Raw genomic sequence first — 18,424 nt, forward strand, 5'->3', positions numbered from 1 at the left:
AGGCAATGATGCATGACTGCCATTCCCACTGGAACTATACTGAAAGGAGGCTTTATCACTCTTATGGGGAAATCTGATAGAAGCAAGGAAAATGGTTGGTTGCTAGTGACTTAACCAAAGAGTATTAATGATATTAGGGTGAGACTCAGAGAGGGAGAGCTGATGGAAATGGGAGATATTTAAAAAAAATAAGGAATACAAACCTTACAGAGTTAACTTGAGAGATCAGCTCATCAGTGGGTGCTGGATAGTTGTACAAAAATTGGCTTCCATCAGGATGTCTCTGCAAAAATTACAGAAAGATACTTATGGCTCATTCAGGAAACCTGTAACCTTTCAGACGCTCCCGCAGTGAGGTGCTGGGTTTTGAGCAAAAGCTCAAAAGGTGTGACCAGAGTGACACACTGAGCAATGATGGAAGGAATTAAGCATAACTAAAGCAAACAATGGATTAAACATGTTAGAAAGCAAGCATTGATTAGTAAAACCTTCCTATGTTAAACTTCATTACCACCTGCTCATTACATAACTAACACTATCAGTAGCAACATCATGTTTAACCCTGATTACTACATACACATGTTGAGTGAAGCATCCTGCCCTCTAATAATGGTACAATCAATTCATCCAGGAGTGCCTTGCCCAAAGGCAGGTCTTTGGCACATTATCTTTTGATGCTTGAGTTTGAGCCCTTTCCTTGCCAGTTTTAATGGTACAGTGCAAATGTCAAGTGACAACTGCTCACAAGGATATTGAAAATTAATGCTTTTCTCATGCTGCATTTATATTGCAGGACTGCTGCCCGAAATGTCTCTGCAACATCAGTTGCCACTCCTACTGCTTTAGCAACCACCTTGATCAGCCATCTCATAGAAATCTGATTTACTTTAGAAAGACTGAACGTGTTACTTGCTGGAACTGCAAGATGAGTGACAGCAAAGTCATGGCATTAGCGTTTACAGGAAAGATGTCAGCAATGTAACCACTCAAGCATAAAATTTGAACACCTCTGTCTTCAAGCTACTGTGCACTGACTCCAGGTCAGGAATGCAAGTTGAATGATGTGTATCAAATCTGATGGCATGGGCAGTTACACTGCAAGCCTGCCACAAACTTCAGAGTTACTGCAATTTGTCATCTGGTAATGTAATCATGTTTTAAAATAAATTGCGAGCACCCAATTCATTTTTTCCAATTAAGGGGCAATTTTGCATGGCCAATCCGCCGAGCTTGCACATCTTTTGGTTGTGGGGGCGAAACCCACGCAAACAAGGGGAGAATGACTGGCAATGTAATCATGCATCTGTCAATCCTTATAATCAGTCTAGTGCAAGTTAAGATATCCTCTAAGGTTCTGTACATCTTCTTAATTGACAAAAATTGTTGGGATAATATAAAACAGAGAGAATAAGATTATAGTGGAAATTAAGTACATTTTTAAAGAACATAATGGTCTTTCAATAAGGTAAAGAATAAAAGCCTCTCGTATCACACTTACATCAACTCCAGATGCAGCTCAATCCAGAAACAAACATGTTTGCATCCCACCTGATGTAGTTTGCAAAGTTACCAGCAAACCTGCTCCAATTCCTCCTGACTTTAAAATCATCACATGTAGCTTGCTATTACACTCCACTATGGCCTAGGATCAATGTGTTGCAGTGCAGCGCGGTCTGGCAAGGAAGGAGGACAGCTTTCTTTCTTTGATCATTTTCCTGGATGCTCCATTTTAACTGACACTGGTTATTTTTATTTTCTCCAGCAATTTGTGAGGAGCAAACAAGAATTGGTGTAGACTGTGCAAAATGTTTAGTACACAGAAATTAGCAAAAACTGTACGGCTGAAATCCAAATCATGCCAACCTGCGGGCATGTCAATAAGAACACACTAACACTTGAAAGTCCAACTGCACAGAAATTAAGAAAGTTCCTATTTTAAGTGACAGTGCACACAGCATATCAAAATTCAAACAGAACCAGTAATCCTGCATCCAGACTAAGCAGTTTGAGGTTAATGTTTGTTAGATAGCTTACCAGAGGTTTAACTTTGTCCTGTTTAGCATTGGGAGAAAGTGCATGTTTCATACCAGCAGAAACATCCGCTGTGGGCTGCACAATAGAGGCTTCTGAGGATGTCTGTCTTCTACAATCACTGACTTGTTCACGTGGTCTCTCAGAAGTAAAATCAAGTTTATTATACTTTCTTGACACCATTGTCATTGTGTTTTCTGTTACACTTCCCAAATCAGTTTCTTTAAACATTGCATTCCTTCCAGCTTCATGCTTTCCGCAAGATTTGTCACGTCTAGCAGTGGTATTCATCTGACAAACATCATTAGTTATTTCTTCAAAATTATCTGTTCCAATGAAAGTTTCATCACTACTGACATTCAAGGAGTTCTGATCCCCATTTACAGCATTGGACGTGCCTGGCTCAACTCTGTTTCCATCTGGTTCATCCTCCGCTGGTTCATCCTCCGAATCAACAAATTGCCGTTTCCTTTTCCCAGCTCTCAGGATTTCATAGGGCTCTTCTCCTTCACCTTGATTTAATTGCTGTTCTCCCACTTCCAGCATGTAGTTTCCGGCTACTGTTGAGTAATTTTGTGCCTCTGTACTTGGTCCACCATTTTGCTTCGTGTTACTTCCTCCTGTTGTCGATGGCACAGGAGCTATATTTTTAAAAAGGCCCACACAATTCAAATTACTGTAACTGTTAGCTGCAACCAAGAGAGGAGATATATTTTTAAACAAGCGTGTGCAGGCAGTCCTGCTGTGGTTTAGAGATTTCTCTATGTTGTTTACAGGTAGCTCCTCAGACTCTGCCTGGTCTGTTCTGACCCGTCTATTGTCTGCAGATGTGTTTGGAGTGTGTGAGGGACTACCAGCACACAGTTCTTCTGAATGTGATTGTTCTTGCTGGGAGCTGTCTGTATACAACTGTAATGATTTCTCTGGATCCTGTGCACTGCTATTAAGAAACTGATGCTCAATGGCTTTCTTGATGTAGGCAGGACTATCAGAGAACGTGGAAGACAGTTGAACATTACATTCACCAAAATGCTTCTTATATGGTTCTGAAGCACATGAAAAATAAGTTTCTGTAATAAAAGAGATCAGGTATAAATTAATTGTGCCATTTCATTCGATCCAAGTATTAAAAACCTTACAATCAGACATACTGCCAGTCAACATTTTCATCACAAACTCTTAATCGGTACATTTATACTCCAATGGCACCACTGTGGGAAGGTGTAATTATATCAGACACATTTATATACATATGCTGTTTCCATTATAAATGTAGACATAGGAATGTATAACAGAAATACAACAAGTGTGTACAATTTAAAAGTGGGAACTGAATTATATCTGCATACCCTGGTTCACTTTCTTCCATCCTCTGATCCAGTTCACCTGAGAATTACAAGTGAAGTTCACTTCCATGTCCAGGAGATTGATTAATTTAATTTCTAAATCAAAAGTACTTCAGAAATGTATTTATTTACCTATACGTAACTAGGTTTCTTAATTATATCACAAACTAAGTGGCTGAAAGATAATTTAATAACTAACACTAATCCCATCCATTCTATAATACTCTAGAATAAACACAGAGGTGGGAGCAGTCATGGTCTAAACATGAAAAAGAATCAACTAACAGACCATGGATTGAACCTGCCACCTTCCCAAGGACATAAAAGAACTAAAATATTTCCCTTTTTTGTTCTTTACGCAGCCAAATTTCCCCACTCCACTAAAGTCACTGAATCCTTACTGGAGTCAGGTAACATCTGGTACCTGACTACGATGGTGTGTTGACAGGCTAATCAACTGTAGAGCATCACAGCGGAATCTGATCCCACCCTGACCTGATATCCACAAATATATACTTCTAGCAAAGGTCCATTCATACGGATTAGAATGGAAAACTGTCCTATCCGGCAACCTAAATACAGAGCTGCTGAAGCCAAGTGTTGCAACCCCTCCTCCCTCATGCATTAGCTAATTTTACAAAATAGTGCTAATAATCCAGGTTAAAAAATAAATAAGTCTTTTATTTCCACCTTGCCAGTTCTCAGAAAGCCCCAAGCATTTCACAGCGAAGGAATTATTTTGAAGTGTAGTCATAGTTATATTGACAAGCGTAATCGTAGAAAAAAACTAGATAAATGAGAAAGTGTTTTGACGATTTTGCTAGGACCCATGGAAAACTTCTCTTTTCTCTTCAAATACTGCACTCTTTTAGCACTGCACTGGAATGGGCTTGAAACCAGGATCTTTTGTCATAAGAGTACCCCCACTGAACTAATTCAACAGTAATAAGGAAAACATAGGGGCAGCACGGTAGCATTGTGGATAGCACAATCGCTTCACAGCTCCAGGGTCCCAGGTTCGATTCCGGCATGGGTCACTGTCTGTGTGGAGTCTGCACATCCCGTGTGTGCGTGGGTTTCCTCCGGGTGCTCCGGTTTCCTCCCACAGTCCAAAGATGTGCGGGTTAGGTGGATTGGCCATGCTAAATTGCCCGTAGTGTCCTCAAATGTAAGGTTAAGGGGGGGTTGTTGGGTTACGGGTATAAGGTGGATACGTGGGTTTGAGTAGGGTGATCATTGCTTGGCACAACATCGAGGGCCGAAGGGCCTGTTCTGTGCTGTACTGTTCTATATTCTATAGTTTAAAGTTCCAAACATTTTCTGAAGTCAATCATACAAATTAACATATGTAGTCAAAAATGATCATTTCTGGGGCAACACGGTGGTACAGTAGTTAGCATTAGCGGGCAGCACAGTGGCGCAGTGGTTAGCCTGCTGCCTCACGGCGCCGGGGTCCCAGGTTCGATCCCGGCTCTGGGTCACTGTCCGTGTGGAGTTTGCGCATTCTCACCGTGTCTGCGTGGGTTTCGCCCCCAGAACCCAAAGATGTGCAGGGTAGGTGGATTAGCCACGCTAAATTGCCCCTTAATTAGGAAAAATGAATTGGGTACGCTAAATTTATTTTTTTTTAATTAAAATTTTTTTAAATGATAATTTCTACACAACTTTGTGCTGCCCATATTTGTGCTTTCTGATAGTGTGTTCAATTGTACACAAATCACTTAGTGGACAACTCTGACAATTACTTTGCGACAGGGGATGGCTTTACAATCATTAATAGTCCAATAGACACTACTTGAACGATGACAGCTTACATTTTAGACAATTGGGACTAGAAGCTCTGAGGAGTGGCAACCACAATCGTATTGCCACTCCACACCTTCTTACTTGCAGTGGAATGGAGCTGCACATTTCTAGCCCGACCTTCCAACTCAAGAAGAAGAGAGAGTACAGTGGGTTCCCAAGGCCTTCAATATAGAGCAGCAGGGTCAGTGGGAGTGAAGCCACGCTTTCTCCAACACCAGCACCACGGCTGCTTGGGGTAGGGTAGGAGAGACCTTCTAACCCACAGTCTCTGCCATCTAGAAGGACAAGGGCAGCAGACGCATGGGAACACCATTGCCTGCAAATTCCCCTCCAAGCCACACACCATCCTGACTTGCAACTATATCACCGGCCCTTCACTATCATTCGGTCAAACTTCTGGAGCTCCCTTGCTAACAGCACAGTTGGTGTAGCTACACCACAAGGGCTGCAGCGGTTCAAGAAGGTGACTCACCACTACCTTCTGAAGGGCAATTAGAGATGAGCAATAAATAGTGGGCGAGCCAGTAACACCCACATCCCATGAAAGAGATGTGGCATGGAGGTTGTGGTAAGATGGGTGGGAGTAGTGAGCAGAATGAGTTTCTTGCTTCGGATGTTGCTTTTTTAGCTGGTTGTCCTTCCAGGACGCAGAGTGATTGAGAACCACCCGTCAAAGGGCTAACAAGGATCCTCTGGCTGGAACATTCAGTCCGAATCCGACTGTGGGATTCTATCTGGGAAGTCACTTTCACTTTCATTAGCCTGGACCTTCACTCAGAAGATCCGCCTCAGGCCTGTGTAATTCTTATTGGTTTTCAAGTCCACCAGAATGTCCCTAAGCTATACTGAGGAAAACGGAGTTCTCCTCATAAGATTTTAAAGTGCTATCAGGTATACTTTCCTTCAAAGCAAGCCTGCTCTGGGAAATTCTTTCACCTGATGGGAATGGCAACGGGTTTACAGCAAGAGGCGGTAATGAGTTACTGTTAGCAAGGTCCAATTCATTTTCTACTTTTGGGTTGCTATCTTCTTTACTAGCTTCAGAAGAATTGCTTGCCAATTGCTCATGAGCAATTAGTGATGAGTCTATTCAGTAACAACTGTTTATCATCACTTCATAGACAGAACCAAAATCGAAGTCAAAACTCATGACTGTCTCCTCCTCCCTACCACCATTCTTGCAACAACTGCTTATCATTACCTCATAATCAGAACCAAAATCGAAGACAAGACCCTCGTCTGATTCTTCATCCTTATGGTCATCTTCGATCTGAAACTTCTCAGAATCTGGTTCACTACCACTGTCATCTGATAGGTGTTCAACAGCTGTCAACATCTCTTTCTCTGAGTCATCTCCTGCCCAACATCCGAACTCCCACGTGTCCTACTGTTGGCATCTCAGGTGCTAGCTGCAGTGCTTCCGACAAACTCTCTGTAATCATGGGCAAAGCTATAACCTTCACTCCCTCCCAGAATGTGGAAGGTGAGACATCCCCATCCCGGATGTTCATAATGTACTCGCCTATGGCCTGTGATGTTTTCTGGCAAAAGACCTTGTTCGCCAAGAGGGTTGTGTCCAACCACCATGTGGGGCGTTGGGCATAGCCCGTCTCCAACCTCACATCCATGTAGTGTGGAGCGTGGTTGGAGATTACATTCGCGGAGAATTCCGCTCTTCCTAACTCTGGAAGCACCGATTTCCCAACTATAAAGAAGTCGATGTATGTATAGACCTTGTGTACTGGTGAGAAAAACAAGAATTCCTTCTCACCCAGGTGAGTCCACCGCCCCCATCTGTTCCTAGCTCCCTAGCCATGCCCATTTTCCCTGTTCTGGGGTTCGAACTGCCCATCAGTGGGTCCTGTACATAGTTAAAATCATCCCCCCCCCACCCAACCAAAAACCCAATCATCATTCGGTGCTCATCCATGTCGGGGGATTTCCACCATGGTCTTCTTTACACATTCCGTGTCGTCCCAGTTTGCGCATACACTTTGACAAGGACTACCAGTGCCCCGTTCAGGACGTCATCGTCGCCGTAAACATTGTCCAACTACTTATCAGTGTGCTACATCAGTGTGCTACCCCCCTCGAAGCAGAATTCTAGAAGAGTTACTGGACGCGGACAGTCTGAGGAAGGGAAACTGTGGGGACCTGTACGGACGACTCTTTGAAAGGATAAGTTTCTGCACTGGAAAAATGGGAGGAAGAACTAGGGACGGAAATAGGGTGATAACTCTGGAGTGAAGCACTGAGTAGGGCCAACTCCACCTCCTCATGTGCAAGACTAAACCTCATGCAGCTGAAAGTAGAGCGCAAAGCACACCTGACAAGAACCCAAATGAGCAGGTTCTTCCTGGAGATGGAGGGCAAATGTGAATGGTACCAGGGAGGCCCGGCCAACCACGCCAACATGTTCTACGGATGCCCCAGCCCTATCAAAAATTTTTTAAATCATTGCGGGAATACGCATGATGGCGATGTGGGGAAAAAAGAAAGACGCTGAGTGCTCAGATGTAAAAAGCGACAGGGATTCCTTCCCTTGCCCCCATAAAAGAAGACAAAGCACTGACCATCCAAGATATTTAGGTTTGGAACCATCCAATTTAGAGTCTACAGTTCAGGTCGCCTCCTAAAATCAGCTGGTGTAAGAGAAAATTGATAAAATTTGAGCACTGCTGCCACACAGTGCAAGGGACCCGGGTTTGATTCTGACCTCGGTTGCTGTCTTTGTGGAGTTTGTACATTCTCCCCGTGCCTGCATGTGTTGCCTCTGGGCATTCCGGTTTCCTCCCACAGTCCAAGGATGTGCAGGTTAGGTTGATTTTCTAGGCCAAATTGCCCCTAGGCGGGGTTCCGGGGATAGGGTGCTCTTTCAGAGGGTGGGTGCAGACTCGATGGGCAGAATGGCCTCCTTCTGCACTGCAGGGATTCTATGATTTTAAGCCTTATTTCCCTGGCTGCTTAAGGGGGTCAGGGACACAGCCGGGTGCGATTCATAACGACCCACTTTTAAGCACAGGCATTAAGCTGTTTGCTTAGGTCCTGGCTCTCCGACTGGAGCCTTGCCACCCATGTATAATTTTGGAGGGTCAAACAGGTCTGTGAAGGGCCGACAATATAAGTTGCCTTTTAGATGTTATTCTTTCTCCCTCCCCAGCACCCAAGCCTGAGGGTATATTATCTCTGGACTGAAAAAACATTTGACAGGGTGGAATGGGAATACCTATTCGAGCTTCTTGGGAGATTTGGATTCGGCCATGAATATGCCTCTTGGATTTGTTTGTTGTACAATGCCCCTACTGCCAGCTCTACACTCAGATTACTTTCCTTGGGTAGGGCACTAGACGGGGCTGCCCTCTTTCTCCACTTTTGTTTGCCTTGGCGATAGAGCTTCTCTCTTTGGTGTTAGGGGCCTCTGGTCAATGGAGAGGTATCTGTCGTAATGGAGTGGAGCACTGGATGTCGCTTCATGTGGATGACCTACTTCTGCACATTACAGACCCAAACCCCTCCACAGACAGCATATTGAAGACGCTTAACACATTTGGCTCCTTCTCTGGTTACAGATTGAATTTAGGCAAGAGTAAATGTTTTCCAGTGACCTCCCCCCCCCCCCCCCCCCCCCCCGGTAGAAGAGCTCAGTTTAGCTCATTATCTTTCCGCCCTTCCAATACCAGTTTCCGTTATTTTTGATCTCGGTGGCCCATAATTGGACTCACTTCATAAATTAAACTATTCAAGCCTGATAAATAGTGTCAGAGCAGAGGGCGGAACAATGGCGAGCACTGCTGTCTCGTGGCTCAGAGGACCCAGGTTCATTCCCAGCTCCGAGTCAGTGTCCATGTGGAGTTTGCACATTCTCCCCCTATGTGCATGGGTCTCACCACCACAACCCAAAAAGATGTGCAGGGTAGGTGAATTGGCCACATTAAATTGCCCCTTAATTGGAAAAAAAGAATTGGGTACTCTAAATTTTTTTTTTTTTTTTTAATAGTGTCAGAGCAGGTCTACAGAGGTGGAACAACCTCCCTCTGTTTTATCGTGGGCAGGATCCCAAGAAATTAAAATGAATGTACTTCGCAGGTTTTTCTTTTTCTTTCAATGTATCCCCATTTTTTACCCCAACCCATTTTATTAAGGTTAACAAACTGATTTCTGCTTTCAATTGGCTGGGCAAGAGTGCCAAGATCCGCAATGTTCAGCTCCAAAGAGACAGGTAGGCAGGAGGCTTGGCTCTCCCAAATCTTTTGATTTATTATTGGGTTAATAACATCTAAAACGTTTTGCTGTGAATTAGTGACCTCGATTCTATTTGGGGCAGCATGGAGGCCTGCTCTCCGGCTGGACTATCTCTACTCTTCATGCCATAATTACTGCACCACTGCCCTTCTCTCCTGCTAGATTTTCCTCAAATCGGCAGTGGTCTCCTCCCTTAGGATTTGGAAACAGCTTTGGCAGCACAAGCTCTTTTCCCTGTCTTATTTAGCCCCAATTTGTAACAATCACCTCTTCTTACCTTCAGGTTTGGGCCCTTCATTTAAATCTTGGAAGGCAAAGGGACTTAAGCATTTTGGGGACCTATTTGTAGAGGGAAGATTTTGCCAGTTTTAGGGAGCTGGCTGACAAATTTCCGGTGCCCATTTCTAGCCTCTTCCTTTATTTTCAGATTCGTGATTTTTCTGGTAAGACTTTTCCTTCCTTTCCTTTGGCCTTGCCCTCCTCCTTGCTGCAGGTTTTATCCTTGGTTCAAACTGGCGAGGAATCTATCTCAGAATTATATCGCTATTGTAGCCACCGAAGTTGGCCATTCCCTCAATACAAAATGGAGGAACGCAAAGCTTGCAGGTTAAAATGGACAATGTTTGCAGCACAAGCAGGCTGCACCATGCCAATGTGTATTCTGTCTGCTAAGAGAGCAGACAGCACCGAAACGAACATTCCGCATACTAATGAGGCAATCTCCGGGATAGTTAACATAGCAATGGAACGATCCCAGGGACAATGGACACAAATAGAGAAGTGATTGCAACAGTGTATGGGAAACCAGACACCCCGGCACCAGTGGGGTTCGAAAACAAAGCACCTGAAGGCCCGCCCAGTAGCCAAGAGATAGCCTCAGTATTGGGGGGATTCAAACAAATCGATTGGGAAGAGACCCAATCGATTCCGAGCAGGTAAAGGGGTCCGCCCAAAAGGGGTCCGCCTATAAAAGACAGGTCCCACACTTAGTTCGTTCTTCTTAACCAGCCCTCCTCTCTGGACCAGCATCTCGACCAGCTTTTGCCAAAGAAGACCTTGAACGAGAGAGAGGAGAGGTTTGGGACAGCAGCCGCCAGCAAGTAAGTGTCTCACAACGATCGCTACCAGAGATAGACACTCCTGACCCCTTTTTAACCCATACCAACCTGAAGTCTGCAGACCAGAGCAGAGCAAGAGGCCTTGTCCCCTGATCCGGCAGTTCCCTTTGAGATAAGTATTGGTTTATTTAGTGGTAGGGATAGTTTAATCATCTTAGCGTGTGCATGGGTAGTATTATAATTGTATTATAATAAACTCAGTTGTTTGAACTTACTAATTGGCGTATGGTTTTATTGCTTTGAACTTGACCTTGAAACTTGTGGCGGTATCTTAACGATACCTGGCGACTCCAGAGCTAAGTAACGAAACAGAGCCAAATTGAGTGTTAAGCACACTCACCCAGAACAAGCGCACTATATTCTCTCATCGGATCCCGCCCCATTGGATGGGTGAGGGAGAGGGAGCTGGGTTCTGTGCTTACTGATGAGGCTTGGAGGGAGGCCCACTACAGGGTCAATACCAATTCCTCTTGTGCTATTTGAGTTTGATTCAGTTCAAGGTATTATACAGGATGCAATTGACCAAGGCGAGGATGAGTGGCTTTTCCCCCAAGCGTGGGAGACAGCTGTGATCGCTGTTCACTTACCCCAACTAACCATAAACTCATCTGTTGGTCCCAAGATTGCCAGCTTCTGGGTTTCCTTCTTCAACACTATTGGAGATTCTTCAGGTGGTTCTATAGCATGTCCATTGGTAGCCATATCTGGGGTATCAGACTCACCGGCGTTTCACTCTGGGATAGGGGCGGATGTTGTTGCCTTTGCCTCACTGGAAACCCCAAGGTAAATATTGCTTAGCTGGAGGTATCCCAACCCACCCAGTGCTTCTACCTGGATTGGCAATTTAATGTCATTCCTGCATTTAAAAAAATTAAATATACCATCGGGGGTCGGTGGGGAAGTTCTACCTTAGATGGTAACCTTTTATTACCTTTTTTTCTTCTTTTTTTTAAATAAATTTAGATTACCCAATTATTTTTTCCAATTAAGGGGCAATTTAGCATGGCCAATCCACCTACTCTGCACATTTTTTGGGTTGTGGGGGCAAAACCCACGCAGACACGGGGAGAATGTGAAAACTCCACACAGACAGTGACCCAGAGCCGGGATCGAACCTGGGACCTCAGCGCCGTGAGGCGGTTGTGCTAACCACTAGGCCACCGTGCTGCCCTTATTACCTTTTTTAAAAAAGGATCTAGACACATTCAGCTATTGGGAGTTTAGTTATACGTTTCGGCTTAGTTTGTGTTTTTTATTGGGGATCTGTTTGTAACTTTTTGACTTTGTACCCTTACATCTTCATAGATTGTTATATTGTTATTATATAAAACTTCAATAAACATACTTTTTAAAAAATTAACATTTGCAAACAACTGCTAACCCACAGGACTTTTAACGCATCTTTTGTAGGCAAAAAGATTTACTGCTTCAGCACAAGATGGTATTAAAACTAGTTAGACTTCAAAAACAGGTTCTGCCATACACACAGCTGAATAACTCACTCGGCGATTGATCACTTTAATAAACATTGGTTTCAGCCTTTAATTCTCAAACTATTCTCTTTGGAAATTTGTTTGCAAGAGTTGAAAACCAATCCAAGCATATTACTCACCCCCTGAAGATGGAGTTCCAGCAAGACGCACAGGTAATACTTCATTCCAAGGATTCTGTGAAGATACAACTTCCTGTCCATCTGTGACACATATTACAACAAATTCTCCTTATGGGCTTTATCACATGGTTTTTAACATATTAAACAACACTGATGCATGTTTCTTTTAAGGATTTGATAGCATCCCTCTTTTCGACTTCTTCTTATATTTAATCTTCTCCATCCCCTCAAAGATGTCGATCTACATTGGTGTATAGCCTCATAAACGCCTAGTCTACCTTACTCCAGTGACTACTCCTTATGCGCTTAGATAGTAAGTATCTGCAGGGCCAAGGCAATCATGTCCTCACTCAATGCCGACACATATACGTTTTAAAACTACAATCATTGGATAGTGATCTAGACTGAGGACAACTGCAATGTCACTTGTGCTACCATTTTATTGAGACCCAAACAGATGATTTGAAACTTTCAAAGACTTACTTTAAACTAGGTAACTAGCAGAGTCATAGTGGTATAAGAGGACTGTGGTGATGGGATAGTTTGAGTCAATTCGCTGATGTCATTTTACAAGTGCAGACAGAATGTAAAAGTGGAAATAAGACATTTAATTTTGTCCCATCAATCGCTACAGAGATCTCTCTCGCTATCAGTGGCTGGTTATCAGATACTGTACCAGTCCTCTAAGTTTCTAAATTCAATAAATTTATGTTTAATATCAAACGGTTATTGTTCTTAATGCACGACTTTCCAAAAAGTTGTTGTCCTCATTGTGAAAACATACCTGCATTATTTAAGGATGTATCTGTGTCACCATTATGCTCCACCTCAGAGTCTGCATCTTCAGTGCATACAAAATCATCCTTCCATTCTAATATTAAAAATGAAAGCAGATTAGTTTTCCCAATGGTTCAGACCAAGTGAATTTGATTTCTTGGTTAGATCAAGAAATAGGTGTATGGGCTGGATAAAGAACAGGCTCTGGGCCCTCATAACAACCTGGATTGTAGTATTCAAGACTTCTGCTCCACAACTATCTGCGCCCCTAGTCCAGCTGTTCCAGTACTGCTACAACACTGCCACCTACCCGACAGTATGGAAAATTGCTCAGGTATGTCATGCCCATAAGGAGGGTAAATCCTATCCACCCAATTACCACCCTTTTATTTTCAATCATTAGCAAAGCAATGTTATCAAGCTAACTCACTCAGCATTTATCTCTTGATCAATGTTGGGTTTGGGTTCCGCCAAGGCAACTCAGCTCCAAGTCTCATTACAATTTTGATCAAAATAAAATTAAAAGAATTCCAAAGGTTAGGGAACAGTGACTGTCCTTGACATCAAGATGGCATTTGACAGAGTGCAGCATCAAGAAGCCCTAGCAAAATTGAAGTAAATGGGAATTGGGGAAACTCTCCACTGATTGGAGTCATATCTAACTCAAAGGTAAGATGGCTGTGGTTACTGGAGGCCAATCACCTCAGTCTCAAGACAATGCAGGAGTTCCTCAGGCTTTGGCCTTCTGACCAACTATCTTCAGCTGCTTCATCAATGACCTTCCCTCCATCATTAAGATCAGAAGTGGAGATGTTTCTTGATGACTGAAGCGGTCAGTGGCAGTGAGAAGGATGTAGAACAATTCTGCAGGGAAATTACAGAAAGATGCAAACATTATAGAGTAGTTTTAATTGGGAATTTTAATAACCAAATATAGACTGGGACAATGTAAGTGTAACGGGCAGAGAGGGGCAAAAGGTCCCAGATTGTTGCAGCTGCACAGTGGCGCAGTGGTTTGCACTGCTGCCTAAGGCGCTGAGGGCCCAGGTTCGATCCGGGCCCCGGGTCACTCTCTGTGTGGAGTTTGCACATTCTCCCCGTATCTGCGTGGGTTTCACCCCCACAACCCAAAGATGCGCAGGTTAGGTAGATTGGCCATGCTAAATTGCCCCTTAATTGGAGAAGAAAACAATTGGGTACTCTAAATTTAATTTTTTTTAAATTCCAAGATTGTGTCCTGGAAAATATTCTACAGCAATGTGTCCAGTTCAACAAGAAAGGATGTACTGTTGGACCTGGATCTTGGAAATGCAGTGGCCAAGTAGATCAAGTGTTGGTGGGGGTACATTTAGGAGATAACAACCATTGTATTGTAAGGTTTAGAATGATGAAAGAAGGAAAATAGGCAATCCAAAGTAAAAATAATTAACTGGGAGCAAGCTGATGTCAATGGGGCAAGACGGAGCAGAGCCAGTTAGACTGGAACAAAAGGTTGGTGGGAAAAACCGTAGCTGAACAATGGGTTACCTTGAAAACAGAAATAGTCCGGACACAATCAAGGTATATTCCTTTAAAAAGGAATGGTAGGGCAAACAAATCCAGAGCTCCTTGAATGAAAAAGGAGATAGGAATTAAGATAAGGAAGAAAATGTGTGCTTTTGGCAGGTGTCAGGTAGAAAATACAGTTGAGAACTAAGAGGAATACAGAAGGTTCAGAGGGGAGGTGGAAACGCACATTAGAGAAGCAAAGAGGGATTACGAGAAAAGACCGGCAACCCAAAGCCTCTATAGGCATATAAATAGTAAAAAGGTGGTAAAAGTAGTAGGGTTGATTAGGGACCTTAAAGGGATTTAAAAATGGAGGCAGGGGGCATGGCTGAGGTATTAAATGAATGCTTTGCGTTAGTCTTTAGCAAGGAGGTAGGTGCTACCCAGGACATGGTGACAGACATGGAAATTCTGTCCATAGTAAAGCTCAAAATTGATAATGAGGAAGTGTTGAATAAACTGTTGTACTAAAGTTTAATAAGGCATCAGGACCAGATGAAATGCATCTAAAGATATTGAAGGAAGTGAGAATGGAAATTGCAGAGGCACTGGCCATAATCTTCCAGACTCTGGGGAGCTGCCGGAGGACTGGAGAATTGCAAATGTTACACCTTTATTTAAAAAAGGTTGAACGGATAGCCCCAGAAATTAAAAGCCATTCAATATTATGTCAGTAGTGGGCAAGCTTCTAAAGCAATTATTTGAGATGGAATTTGTAGTCGCATGGAAAAAATGTTGATTGATTAGGAAGAGCCGACATAGATTTCCAAAGGGGAAATAGTGTTTAACTAACTTGCTTCAGTTTTTTTGAGGCAGCAACAGAAAAGATTGATGAGGGTGATGCTGTTGATTGCAGTACCTGGACTTTCAGAAGGCATTCAACACAGTGCCACACAACAGACTTCTGAGAAAAGTTATAGCTCATGGAATAAATTGGACAGTAGTTACGTGGTTACAAAACTGGCTTAATAATAGGAAGCAGAGAGTAATGGTCAATGGATATTCTCCAGGCTGGAGGAAGGGTTGTAGTGGCGTTCCCCAGGGGTTGGCATTGGGACTCATGTTTTTCTTGATCATTTATAAACGATCTATTTCTTGGCATACAGGGGACCATTTCAAAGTTTGCGGATGATACAAGAACTTGGAAATATTGTGAACTGTGAAGAGATCAGTGAAGAACTTCAAATGAAGTTCAATGCAGAGAAGTATGAGGTGATGCATTTTGGAAGGAAGATCAAGGAAAGACAATATAAAATAAGGGGCAAAATGTTTAAAGGGGTGCAGGAGCAGAAGAACCTGGCTGAATGTATGCACTGATCCTTGAAGGTGGCAGGACAGGTGGAAAGAGCAGTTAATAAAACATATCATATTCTGAGCTTTATTAATAAGGGTGCAAGAGCAAGGAGGTTATGCTGAACTTAGACAAGACACTAGTTAGACCTCAGCTGGAATATTGTGTACAGTTCTGGGCGCCACATTATAGGAAGGATGTGAACGCTTTAGAAAGAGTACAGAAGAAATTTACAAGAACGGTTCTAGGGATGAGAAACTTTAGTTCTGAGGATAAATTTGAGAGGTTGGGAATATTCTCCTTGGAGAGAAGGCTGGGAGAAGATTTGATAGAGGTGTCCAAAATCATTAGGGGGCTAGACAGAATAGATAGGGAGAAACTGTTTCCCTCATAAAAGGATCAAGAATGAGAGGGCACAGATTTAAAGTGATTTGGAAAAGAAGCAAATGTGATGCAAGACAAAATAGTTTCACATGAGTGGTTCGGGTCTGGAATGCACTGCCTAGAAGCATGGTGGAGGCATGATGATCACTTCAATAGAAACAATATGCATGGGTATGAGGAAAAAACAAGGGAATGGCCCTAAGCATAATGCTCGTTTGGAGAGCCTGTGCAGAGCTGATGGGCCAAATGTCCTCCTTCTGTGTCATAACAATTCTGTGATTCGCAACACCTCAGGTACTGAGATCAGTGCCCTCATGCAGCAAAACCTGGACAACATTCAGGCTTGGGTTCATAAATGGCAAGTAACAACTGAACCACACAAGTGCAAAACAATAACTTCTCCAACATGGGAGAATTTAATCATTTCTCAGTTGATGTTCAATAGCATTTCAACTCTGGATCCTCCATCAACATCCTGCGGGGTTAGTGTTGACCAAAAATGTAATTCCAATAGCATATAAATACTACGGTTACATGAGTAGGGTCAAACCAAGAGCTGGTAATTTTACAGCGTGTAACTCACCTCCTCACTCTCCAAAGCCTGTCCATCTACCAGCCACAGGGCAGAAGGCAGGTGTGTGGTGCAAAACTCTCCACTTGCTTGGATGATTCCAGTTCTAACACTCAAGATGTTCAACATCGTCCATGAACAAATAACTTATTTGATTGGTATCCTCCCAACCATCGTAAATATTCACTCCCTCCTCCACTGTGGCAGTAGTGTGTACCATCTACTTGATACAGTGCAACAACTTTCCTTTGACTACACCTTCCAAATCAACAACCACTACCACCCAGGAGAGCAAGGACAGCAGACACATGGGAACACCACCATCTGCAAGTTCCCCTCCAAGTCAATATTCAGTAAAGAGTCAATATTCAGTGTTGAGATTTTTAAAATCTCATAAATCCATCTTTCTTTCCCAATCTTTATATAGCTAGCTTAGATCTAATTTATGCTTCCTGGTTTAGATGTTGCACCTGAATGAGCATTCTTCAATGTAATTTGTTGAAGTGCCTCATTCACAATGTCATCAATGTCGTGTAGAGGGAAGTGCACTGTCCCCCACTCAAAAGTAAAAAAAATTATTTGTGAGCAGTTGTCAGCAAGGTGAATGTGAGCGACATTTGTTTGAGGCTGCATACAAAATACGGGCCATTTAGTCATTGAGCTCAATTTTCAGAGTAGGCTATTCAGATAAAATATCAGGAGCGCAATTCTCCGCGCCCCACGCCAGGCCATTTGCGCCATTTGACGCAGCACAACTGCGGGCCGCTGTACGCGGCGGGGTCGGTGATTCTCTGGCCTGGATGGGCCGAGCGACCGCACGGAAAAAGCAGAGTCACGCCAGCGCCGTTCACCCCTGGTCGCTGCCGGCGGGAATTCTGCGCAAAGGGTCGTGGGGCCTGTTTTGGGGGGGGGGGGCCTTCCGATGGGGTCTGGCCCGCAATCGGGGCCCACCAATCGGCGGGCCGGCCTCTCCCCCCCCCCCCCCCATGGGCCTACTTTGTTGTGCGGCCGGCCCCTAAACCAACACTCCATGTTGCATCAGGGCCGGCACGATGAAGAAGTCCCCCGCGCATGCGTGGGTAGGCGCAGCGCCCATTTGGCGCCGGGAAGGGAGGCTGGAGCGGCGTGAACCGCTACATCGCCGTGCTGGCCCCCTATGGGGGTCAATTTCAGAGAATCAAGCCCCAGAGCTCTGGGAGTATCAAACAATATTATGTTTTCCACAAAAGAAAATAAAACTTACAAAAATTGGTTGAAATTGTATCCAGAGAGAGCAGGCATGTGCCTGCCAACTCATGACAGGGAATGCAAGAAAGAGACCATGAGCAAGTATGAGAAAAATAAATGCAATTTTTGTCTTAGAATTTATAATTGAAATAAAAAGCAAATATAACAGATTCTGTAATATGTCCAAGATCCAGGAAATGTTTTAGTTAATAGTTAAACAGAACATCCTGCTCACCTAATGCAATCAGGCGTGTGCATTCAATTTTCTTTCAAAGGGGAAAGTTATATAAAACAAGAAACACAATGAAACAATACTACAATTCCTTTGCACAATGATGATACATGCACATTTGAATAAATGCACACGTTGCTTGACTTCCGGTTCCGGCTATGACTAGCTAAGTCGCACGTTTGGCGGCTCCTGCTACAAAGGTGTTTTTGGGCCGACTGGAGGGCCCCAACGGCGCTGGA

The 18,424-nt window shown here is 43.6% G+C and overlaps 1 protein-coding gene across 4 annotated transcripts in view; it reads right to left on the reverse strand.

The window, feature by feature from the left end:
* Positions 1–18,424, reverse strand: part of LOC119971359 — a 56,212-nt gene that overhangs the window by 3,077 nt on the left and 34,711 nt on the right. Inside the window, exons 1-7 of one of the 4 annotated variants that reach the window (XM_038806790.1) lie at positions 14,460–16,889; positions 13,635–13,796; positions 12,940–13,026; positions 12,156–12,236; positions 3,381–3,417; positions 2,035–3,101; positions 204–283 (exon numbers count right to left, since the gene is read on the reverse strand). In XM_038806790.1, coding sequence (XP_038662718.1) covers positions 204–283; positions 2,035–3,101; positions 3,381–3,417; positions 12,156–12,236; positions 12,940–12,945 — 1,271 coding nt within the window. In that variant the 5' untranslated portion in view covers positions 12,946–13,026; positions 13,635–13,796; positions 14,460–16,889. Of the gene's footprint in view, positions 1–203; positions 284–2,034; positions 3,102–3,380; positions 3,418–12,155; positions 12,237–12,939; positions 13,027–13,634; positions 13,797–14,459; positions 16,890–18,424 lie in introns of those variants that run through there. The other 3 variants (XM_038806789.1, XM_038806788.1, XM_038806787.1) reach the window with 3 other exon arrangements.

The sequence above is a fragment of the Scyliorhinus canicula genome, chromosome 9 (genome assembly GCF_902713615.1).
Source record: "Scyliorhinus canicula chromosome 9, sScyCan1.1, whole genome shotgun sequence".
NCBI lineage: Eukaryota > Metazoa > Chordata > Chondrichthyes > Carcharhiniformes > Scyliorhinidae > Scyliorhinus > Scyliorhinus canicula.